This window comes from Dipodomys ordii, unplaced genomic scaffold, assembly GCF_000151885.1.
Source record: "Dipodomys ordii isolate 6190 unplaced genomic scaffold, Dord_2.0 Scaffold7, whole genome shotgun sequence".
NCBI lineage: Eukaryota > Metazoa > Chordata > Mammalia > Rodentia > Heteromyidae > Dipodomys > Dipodomys ordii.
In genome coordinates this window covers 22,357,914-22,368,391 of record NW_012267223.1, presented here as the reverse complement: position 1 = coordinate 22,368,391, position 10,478 = coordinate 22,357,914, and the positions used below count along the sequence as shown (strand labels likewise).

At 45.0% G+C, this 10,478-nt stretch overlaps 2 protein-coding genes across 2 annotated transcripts in view; both read left to right on the top strand.

Annotated features, from left to right (window-relative positions):
• The window catches only part of LOC106002482 (keratin, type I cuticular Ha1), a gene marked incomplete at its 5' end in the record, with an annotated part of 12,199 nt that extends 9,702 nt beyond the window's left edge, over positions 1–2,497 (top strand). The window contains 5 exons of the mRNA XM_013037354.1: positions 6–134; positions 908–1,069; positions 1,160–1,285; positions 1,458–1,678; positions 2,344–2,497. Of these exons, the coding sequence (XP_012892808.1) occupies positions 6–134; positions 908–1,069; positions 1,160–1,285; positions 1,458–1,678; positions 2,344–2,497 (792 nt within the window). The remainder of the gene's footprint in view (positions 1–5; positions 135–907; positions 1,070–1,159; positions 1,286–1,457; positions 1,679–2,343) is intronic.
• Positions 2,498–9,305: 6,808 nt separating this feature from the next.
• LOC106002471 (keratin, type I cuticular Ha3-II-like) overlaps positions 9,306–10,478 on the top strand; it is a 3,957-nt gene continuing 2,784 nt past the window's right edge. The window contains exons 1-2 of the mRNA XM_013037344.1: positions 9,306–9,665; positions 9,763–9,845. Of these exons, the coding sequence (XP_012892798.1) occupies positions 9,321–9,665; positions 9,763–9,845 (428 nt within the window). The 5' untranslated portion in view covers positions 9,306–9,320. The remainder of the gene's footprint in view (positions 9,666–9,762; positions 9,846–10,478) is intronic.

The following is a 10,478-nucleotide window of genomic DNA, read 5'->3' as shown; positions in this document are numbered from 1 at the left end:
GGCAGCTGGTGGAGTCCGACATCAACGGCCTGCGCAGGATCCTGGATGAGCTGACCCTGTGCAAGTCTGACCTGGAGGCCCAGGTGGAGTCCCTGAAGGAGGAGCTGCTCTGTCTCAAGAGGAACCATGAGGAGGTAAGACCGGAAATTCCCAGCCTCAAGCTAAGGGAGCTTTAGGGATTTGGAGAAGCAGAATCAGAAGTACAGGTATGAAGTTGAAGTGCCTTTATGAATTCCTTTAACAAAGAAAAACCACCATGGCCTCATAATGAAAGAGAAATTTGAGATAAAACCTGCTCATGTTCCCACGCAAGATATTTTCCATTCCAAAACCTTGTACATCTTGGTTTCTTACAACACCTCTCTTAGCCACTAACTGGTCATCAAATTGGAGAATGGGGCCCAGGAATGAGATATTTGTACCATGCAAAGAAATTCATTTTTTTTAAACCAAAAATCAGAAAGTCAAGGCTAATGCATACATACCTCCACTGTTCTTGGAGACACTCTTTCTATCTCCCAGAAGGGGCCATGATATCATTTTACTTCTTACTTGGCAAGAACGGATTGATATAGAATCTGAAGTTGTACGGCCAATTCTTTGCCTTCTGAGCTTCTCACAGCTAGTCTTTAATCTGGGAATTAAGTCTTTACTCTGACTGCCTGCTTCACTGATTGCTGAGGCAATTCATTGGAACTGTTCTGTGGACCAAACGCCACAGCACAGCCTGGGCACGGAAGGAGGTGTGCCATTTGGAGTGCACACCATTTGGCCCTGAGCTGTCATGGATTTCTCTGATGGAAGTTCTTTTTCTGAGTGGGGAGAACAGGGATTCATCAACCGGTATCATCTCTGAGTCCATCCTCCGTTCAGGATAGCAACTTCTGTGTTTGTTTTGTATCCACAGGAAGTCAACACCCTGCGCTGCCAGCTGGGAGACCGCCTCAACGTGGAGGTGGATGCCGCTCCCACCGTGGACCTCAACAGGGTGCTGAACGAGACCAGGTGTCAGTACGAGGCCCTGGTGGAGACCAACCGCAGGGAGGTGGAGGAATGGTTCACCACACAGGTAGGCATTGAAGCACACGGTCATTTGGGACTCGAGGCTCACAGACAGAGGCGGCAGCTGACCCTGTCTCTTCCCCTTCTGCTACTGCAGACTGAGGAGCTGAACAAGCAGGTGGTGTCCAGCTCAGAGCAGCTGCAGTCCTACCAGGCAGAGATCATCGAGCTGAGACGCACAGTCAACTCCCTGGAGATTGAGCTGCAGGCCCAGCACAACCTGGTGAGTATTGTTCAGAGTGGCCATGAGCCGTGTGTGGTGGGGGAGGCATCCACAGTGGAGTGTCCCTCAGACCACAGTCCCCTGAGTCCTTGAAGCTCCTGAGTTGTGTGGCAGGCCCTGGAGGAAGGCTTTGCAGGAGTAGCTCCTGACATCCTCATCTTCTCCCCTGCAGAGGAACTCTCTGGAGAACACGCTGACAGAGAGTGAGGCCCGCTACAGCTCCCAGCTGTCCCAGGTGCAGTGTCTGATCACCAACGTGGAGTCTCAGCTGTCTGAGATCAGGTCTGACCTGGAGCGCCAGAACCAGGAGTACCAGGTGCTGCTGGATGTCAAGGCTCGGCTAGAGTGTGAGATCAACACGTACCGGGGCCTGCTGGAGAGCGAAGACTGCAAGTAAGTGCCTTGCTGGAGGGGTTAGATGCCGGCACATCAGGAATTTATTCCCTGATTGCTTGCTCCAGAGATTGCATACCTTAGAAGGGAAGTCCTCTTTCATACCAGCTGTATTCACGTAGAGCTCAGAAAACATATGGTAACCAACAATACATATAGCTATAGGGTTTGGTAGTAAGAGTTGTCCGATGTACAAAGTGAAATGGGACAGAAAATTCTCTGAATTCTACTCTGGTAACCTGTATGATCATGGGATATGTGACCAACATGCCTTATTTTATACAGCACCTTATTGTGAGAGGGTGTATTTGTATATACTACTTATCTGACCCAAAATCACCCCCAGGAAAATTGGATCAGCAATCTTCCTCTTCTGTAGGTGAGGAAGCTAAGATTTGAGAAGCTCACCAGCTAGGAATAGATAGACTGGAGGTAGAGGTTAGAGTTTCTGTCTAGTATTTACTTTGGGGATGCCTATGTTAGTTGTAGCACTTGGAAAGTTTACAGCTGGAGGAGCTTCGGCCTTCCCTGTTCCAGGTCAGGTGGAGTCCTAAGAGGCAGCCCACCCTGGGCGGAGGGCAGGGGGGCGGTGGTGGCAGTGTCTCTGTACTAGATGATTAGACATTTGCCTCTGCTCACTTTTGTGCATCCTTCTTTGTCTCCAGGCTACCCTGCAACCCCTGCGCCACAAGCAACGCGTGCGGCAAACCCATCGGGCCCTGTGTGTCCAATCCCTGTACCCCCTGCCCACCTCCCGCCCCCTGCACACCTTGTGTCCCACGACCCCGTTGTGGGCCCTGTAACTCCTTTGTGCGCTAGAGCCCAGGAAATGCCAAAGGAGCAAGGATGTAGGGCCTAGTGCTCCAGAGCTTTGGCTTGGCTCTGGTTCACTCAACAAACTAAATGGATGGAGCTGCCTCAGTGAGGATGGCCAGGAAACTCACCCGAAGCATCTAACCACCTCAACCTGTTCTAGACCATCCCATGCCCGCCCTTTCCTTCATCAGAATCGCCTTCTTTGCTTGTACCCACAGAACTCTCTGAAGTGCCAGCGGCCCTCCCTTGTAACCTAATAAATGCCTTTTTCCTGGCAAAGCGCATACCTTTCTCATTGGTATTCATCTGTTGCAACATATTCATCACTGGAGGACTCTATTAAAAGCCACTTGAAAGTCGGACCATACAATGACATGGCTCTTGCAGACAAGGGCTGTACCAAACTTGGGAGGCAGATAGCTGGCCTGGCACTCTGCATCCGTAGGAGAGGTTGAGAAGGCAGAGCTACTGTGTTCTGTGCTCCTTGACTCCTGGATTTTTCTCATGACCTGAACCAACTCCCAGAGCTGCTGGTACCCAAATACATATTGAGGAGGCTCTAGAGGCTCTCACTCATCCTTTCTCAGCAGGAGTTGGGGGTCCAGACTTGTTCTAGATCAATGATTCAGGCAGTCTCAGGAACACCCTGGAAAAGAACCTTCTGGCTTTTCTTGATATACCCAGCATTTTCTCCTTTCCCTTGTGTATGAATATTGTTATCAGTGGGGACTTCCAGATGCTCCACTCATCTCCTCGGCTGTAGGTCTAGAAACTCCATCAATTTGTTGCTTTGCCTTTTATTTATTGATTTATTTTTCCAATTCAACCTATCCTGTACTTGTTCAATTCCTACTTGGAAGGTTCTGGGTGGTGGCGTTGGGAGAGACATATCGTGACAACTGCAAGTAATTTATTTAAAAAGAAAAGAAAAGAAATGTGTCCCCAAGTAGTGCTATTATAAATCACCAGGTTGGTGGTGGTAGCAAATATCTGAGTGCTATAAGGGGGTAGTTAGCCTCCGTATGTGTGAAGAAAGGGCTTCTTTAATTTTAATGAATATTTGTGTAAGGGACCCATATTAGCTTCCTAATGCCTTTGATATTGCCAGTGTACTCTGGTAAACACAATCCGGTGAACTGAAATGATATATTTTCCACAGTGGCTGCACCATTCCTACCGAGAAAGGTTCCAATACTCCCCTGAACTTGTTATTTTCTACCTGTTGGTTTTAAAATAATATCCATCTGGAAAGGGGTATGAAGTGGTATCTCACTGTAGCCTTCAACTTGTGATCCATTTGCCTCAGTCTTCCCAGCAGATGTTATAGTGTGACACTGTGCCTGGCTCTTGCATTTCCCTAATGATTAATGCTGTTGAGAATCTTTTTAAGTGTTTATTGGTCATTTGCATATCTTCATTGGAGGAATGTCTATTCAAATTCTTTGCTCATTTTAAAGTTTTTTTAAAATGTTTTCTTCTGTGAGTTTTATAATTTTAGATCTTAGGTTTAGGTTTTTTCATTTCTTAGATTTTCACCTCTCTTAGATTTCAGAAAAAGTTGGGGCTGGGAAAGTGGCTCAGTGGTAGAGCACTTGCCTTGCATGCTTAAGGCCCTGGATTCGATTCTTCAGCACCCCATAAACAAAAAGAAAAAAGCCGGAAGTGGCGCTGTGGCTCAAGTGGTGGAGCACTAGTTTTGAGCTGAAGAGCTGAGGGATAGCGCCCAGGCCCAGAGTTCAGGCCCCACGACCAGACCCCCCCCCCTCAAAAAAAAAAGTCAATCTAATTTCTAACCTGGATAGTTCAGTCAACTATGCAGAACTGCTGTTATCTTGGGAAGAAAATTAAATTAGTGAAACTTGTATTCATCTTAGGAGAACATCAGAGAGAAACCAGATGCCTAAGGTCATAGGCAGAGGAGGTACTTGGGGGACTGATGGAGTATAGAAGGAAGGTGGGAACTTCAGACCAGAGAGAAAAACTGAAATGAGGGGCAGTAGACAGCAGTGAATCTAAGACTTCCTTCCCCTCTGAAAATCAGAAAAGACTCTGGGTCATGGGGCTTGAACTCAGGGCCAGGGTGCTATTCGTAATCTTTTTTGATCAAGATTAGTGTTCTACCACTTTGAGCCACAGCTCCACTTCCTCTTTTTTGGTGTTTATTTGGAGCTGGCTTTGAACCTGGATCCTCAGATCTCAGCTTCCTGAGCAGCTAGGATTGTAGGTGTGAGTCACTGGTGCCTGGCAATAGAAGGATTTTTAACAATATATTTAGGTGCTTCAGGCTTTGCTTTCAGCTACCTGAATCACTCAACTTCCAACCCCAACACACATTGACTATATTTTAGGCAAATTTTAAACATTTTCCAATTGGTTTTCTTTTTATTTTATTTTATTTGTGAACATACTGTACAGAGGGGTTACAATTACATGGGCAGGATAATGCATACATTTCTTACCAAGCATTGCTGCCTCCTCCTTTGTTTACCCTTCCAATTGGTTTTCTTTATCTACAAAAAGGAAATAACCCAATCTTACTGAGTTGTCTGGAAAAATCAGTAACAAGTATTCACGACATGGTACCATCATCATCATCATCATCATCATCATCATCATCATCATCATCATCAATGAACAACAATACTGACATTATAATTATGAATGCTTGTACAGAGCCTTAAGGCTTGGGGGGGGGAGGGTTCCCATAAGATGAACTGAATCCATTTCCATGCCAGTATCAGGAGTTGTTGGTGGCAATATACCTCATGGAGTAAACTTATTCTCCTCAAGAATCATTCAAAATAAGAAAACCAAATGCAAAAGATGAGAGAAGGTGACAGACAGTGATCATCTACCAATGTCTACAAGTTATTAAGTTGGTGTCAAAATTTGTTCCCCCACCTCCACCCTGGTAAATCCATGCACAGAGATTTCTGTGTCCCTTAGTGCTTGCTAGGTCCCTACCATGTTAACATGGACAATGTGCCCAGGTATCTGGATTTATGTGAAATTCTTTATCTGAACCATCTAGGTCAAAAATAGGAAGGACAAAGTTTTAAAAAGTAATCATTGCTACCCCATCCTTCAACCACAATAATATCACACACACACACACACACACACACACACACACAGACATCCAAAAACACAGACACATACACACTGTGAGGTACAGAGCATCATTATTACTTAAAAGATGAAGAAAATATGACTCAGAAAAGGGAACTGACTTCTCTGAACTTATATCATAAGGAGGGATGTGAATTATTTAAGTTCAAACCTTTGCTTCTGGGGAATGACATCAGCAAGATGGTGAAATGTTCAGTCCCTGACTCTTGTTTCTCCCATGATTCACAGAGTCAATATACACAGGTCAATTCCCTTTGTGGGAAATCCACTAACTAGGCTCTTGCACCTGAGGTGAACAGAACCAGCCAAAGTGAAGCTGAGGAAACATTTATGATACCTTTTTTCCACATTCCCTAACCCCAACACAATGACCAGGAAGAAACCTCCAGTCCTTGGCATCTGTGTGGCAAGGAAAGGAAAAGATTGGATCATACATGCCATACTTATATTCCCCCCCCCCAAGAGTTTCTAATGCAATCAATTCTGTCTTGTCTGTCTTGGGGTGCTAATGAGATTTAGTATATTTATACAGCTAGGAGCCATTGAGAACAAAGACAACAATTTATACTGGCATCATAACATTTGCCACGGCCCTCTTCCTTAGCTCCATGCAGGATGAGAAATCCTCCAGATTCCAGATTTTCCTTGAGGAGAGAAAGAGTTGGATCATGTGTCCATATCTCCAACTTTTCTGGAGCCTGCTTGAAGAGCAGTCTTCTTATTTCTGTCAGAGTATAGACAGGATTTCATATATCCCAGATAGCTGGAGGCCTCAAAGAACAAGAATATAGTTCGGACTAGCTCCAAAATTCCAGAGGCCTCCAGAATCACAGCCTGAGCTGATTGATGATAATCCCCTATCTAAAGTGAGTCTGTGAGAACTGAAAAAAGTGGTGGCTATTTTGTCTCATGCCCAGATACTAGTGGAGTCAAGGAGCATAAAAACAAGGGATAATGTACCAAACACAAGGATATAATAATCTTCCAAATCCCAGTGAAATGGATGAAGAGTTATTTACATGAAAGAGAATTTAAAACAACTACCGGAAAGATATTCTATAAGATCAGGGGAAACTTTCAACAGTTGAGCACAGAGAGAATTTCAATGAAGAGATGGGAAATATATCATGTCCCAATGGACAGTAACTTAAGTGTAAAATTCACTACAAGGTTTTAAGAGCACATTACATCAAGCAGGAGAAAAGAACATCAAACTAAAAGATGGGCCTGAGCAACAAAGAACGAAAATAAGTAAAGAAAGCATAAGGGATTTCTGGGATATCAGTATGCAGATTATTGTACACATATGCTTTCTTTACTTGAGGTATTACTGTTACACTAAAAGGAAAGCAAACCTAACAGAAACTAAGACTTGATTATTTGAAATGATACACTAAGTTCATGCATAGGCCTTTAGACTAAGGGGGAAATAAAGAAAGGCTCAGATAACTAAAATCAAAGGCACATTTCTTTTGTTCCTCTACTATTGCCTTTGATGTTTGAACACAACCTTCTTTAAACGATTTATATTTTCTTCCATAAATTGAATTCAGTTGAGATTTTTTTTTCTGAGCCATGCCTTAGTTTCTAAGTAGAAGCAAGGAAAGATAGTGTATCAGGAAAAGAAGTTGAGGTGAGGGACAGCACTGCAGTAAGGTTAACTTTGGTGTAATGGGAATATTCCTAAGGGTATGGGAAAGACAAAGGGCAATGGCATTGGGGGTGATGGAGAAGACCACCATCTTGTAGAACAGTGTCTGTGCTGGCATTATCCCTACCTCAGGTCCTCAGCCACTCCCGCTACATTTCCCGGGACAGCTTGTAGCCCCCAGCTCCACCCGGACCCGGACCTGAGCTCCTCCCTGCCCTAGAATTCCTGCCAGGACAGCTGGCCACTTCCATTCTCTACCCAGACCTACCTGTGTATATAGAGGACCTCCCACAACTAGGCCCAGACTTCAAGCTACCATCTGGTTAGGGGCAGACGCCATAGTTCTCGCTTTCCTCAGGGGCAAGGTGGCTCCACTAATAAACCTCTTTATAATCCCTTTCCTCCTGTCCATGCCTGCCTCTACATGGCCCACTGGGATGGTTGGGATGGATTTTTTTTCAGTCTACTTCTTTCTTTTATTTTTGTCAGTTATGGGGCTTGAACTCAGGGCCTGGGTGCTGTCTCTGAGCTTTTGAGCTCAAGGCTAGTGCTCTGCCACTTTGAGCTACAGCTCCACATCTGGTTTTCTGGTGGTTAATTGGAGATAAGAGTCCCATGGACTTTTATGCCCAGACTGGCTTTAAACTGCAATCTTCAACCTCTTGAGTAGCTAGGATTACAGGAGTAAGCTACTGGTGCCCGGCTCAGTGTCTGCTTTTTGAGGGTGATGGAGCTAAGTTGTATTTTCTTGGGCACTGTAACCTGGGAACTCAGGTGGCAGGATCATACTTCTAAGGGTGTTATTGTTCTTAGAAAAAGGTGTATTTTTAGGACTCAGGTGGGAAAAATTTCTATAGACTTTGAGATCAAGTCATCACGGAAAGTGCCAAACATCTCACTCTGGTGTCCTTTCTTGATGAATATTAGTAATATTAGGCTTCCTACTTAGAATTCAGTGCTGCCGCTTGAACTCTCACCCTTCTGGATTATTCCCAGTGTCACCTTTCAAAAATACCTTTTCCTTTTCTCAGTTTTAGATTGACTGTTGCTTTAGTGCAGTTTGCCAAACCTTTCTTTGCACAGGGCCAAGTAGCAGATGTTTTAAGCTTTTCTGACCTTAAGCTCTGGCATAACACTTACCTTAGCTACTGTGATTCAAACACATTCACAGGTAATGCCAAAATGAACGGGCACGGTTGTATTCCATTAAAATTTCAGCTGCAAAACATGCAGCAGGCTGAACTTAGCTTCAGACTGTGTGTTTCCCTCAAGCTACATGAACCTGACCCCAGAAACCCCTCGAATCTTAAAGATTCCACCATCTCCCAAAAATGAACCGTGAGGATCAAATGCTGGGTGCAGCTTGCCGGTTGTTGGTGGCCAATTCTCTTGTTGGTATGATTTCCAACCATCCAGTTTACATCTTGCTTGATCTTTTCCAGACTAGCAACACGCAGTCTCTCCAGGTACTGGCCGAAACTCTAAACCCCAACTAATAGCAGCAAGGCTCAGGAACCTTCCAGCTAATACAGGGTATAAGAATACTCAAATATGGGTAGAGAGTCAGGGGAAGAGGGCAACTTGGAAAAATATTCACCCAACAATTGTCTTTCTAGGGAATATGGTGACATAATCTTATGGGAGGAGCGCTTCTGATTGATTCCCAAGCAACTCCACCCCATGTTCCTGGTTGTTATCCCCTCTGAGTAATGGCCTGAGCCTCTTGGAGACGTGATGATTCTAGCTCCTTTGAAGCCATCTGATGAAACTCTTAATTCCATCAACCAACAGTGCCCAGGAAGAGCCTGGGGTGACACAAGCTAAATGGAATAATTTTATGGGATGAGGGGGGACTCTGTGGAAGCATCTAAGTAGCATATTTTGAAGAAAAAAAATTAGCTAAAGCATTAGGAAAGGAAATGATGCTGTTTTCCTAGGACCCCACCCACCATTAAGAGTATAAAAGGACCATGGAGGAAGGAGAGACTCAAACCTCACTCACATCTACCTCCATAGCTCACCGCCCTCCCATTGCCTCTCAGCACCATGGCTTGCAACTGCCTACCCAACCTGAGCTGCCGCACCAGCTGCGCCTCCCGGCCTTGCATTCCTCACAGCTGCCACAGCTGCACCCTGCCCGGTGCCTGCAACATCCCCGCCAATGTGGGCAACTGCAACTGGTTCTGCGAGGGCTCCTTCAATGGCAGCGAGAAGGAGACCATGCAGTTCTTGAACGACCGCCTGGCCAGCTACCTGGAGAAGGTGCGTCAGCTGGAGCGAGAGAATGCAGAGCTGGAGAGCCGCATCCAGGAGAGGAACCAGCAGCAGGACCCACTGGTGTGTCCCGCTTACCAGTCCTACTTCCGGACCATTGAGGAGCTCCAGCAGAAGGTGAGGGGGTAATGTGGAGACTCCGCAACAGCTGGCTCTTTTGTTAAAACCTCATGTTATAACCACTGCTTTTCTTTCTTTCTTTTCTTTTCTTCAGATTCTATGTGCCAAGTCTGAGAATTCCAGGCTGCTGGTGCAGGTTGACAATGCCAAGCTGGCCTCTGATGACTTCAGGACCAAGTATGTTGAACCCTTTTGGGACAGATGACCTACAAGACCCTGGGGGCTCTACTATGGCCCTATGGCCCAATGTTTTCTGGAAGGGCAGAGGAAGTTACCCCTTCCTTTTTCTTTTTCCTCTGGTTATGTGAATCAATATCAATCATCTAGACTCATGGATCAGCCTTCTCTTCAGCCCACACAGGTTGAGTGTCCTTTTCCTGAAATGCTTGGGACCAGAAGTGTTTCAGGTTTTGGATTTTTTTTTCTTTTATTTGGTTCTGAGACCAGGACTGAAACTTTGTATCTGAAGCTTTGGCTCATTGGCTGGTGCTCTACCACCTGAGCCAGGCCTCCAACCTTGGATTTTAATTGTTTTTTAGAATTCTTACACATACACATATATAAAATGAAATATCTTTAGGGATGGAACCCAAGTCTAAGTCCCGAATTTCATTTATGTTTTATGTATAACATACATATACCATGGAAGTAATTTTGTAAAGTGTTTTTAATAGGGTTTTGCCAATGATTTGTCATGTATGGAATCATGCCATCATGGTGTTATGTCAAAGTTCAAAGAGTTTCAGATTTTTGAGTTCCAGAATTTAAATTTTTCTCCCTCCCTCCCTCCCTCCCTCCCTCCCTCCCTCC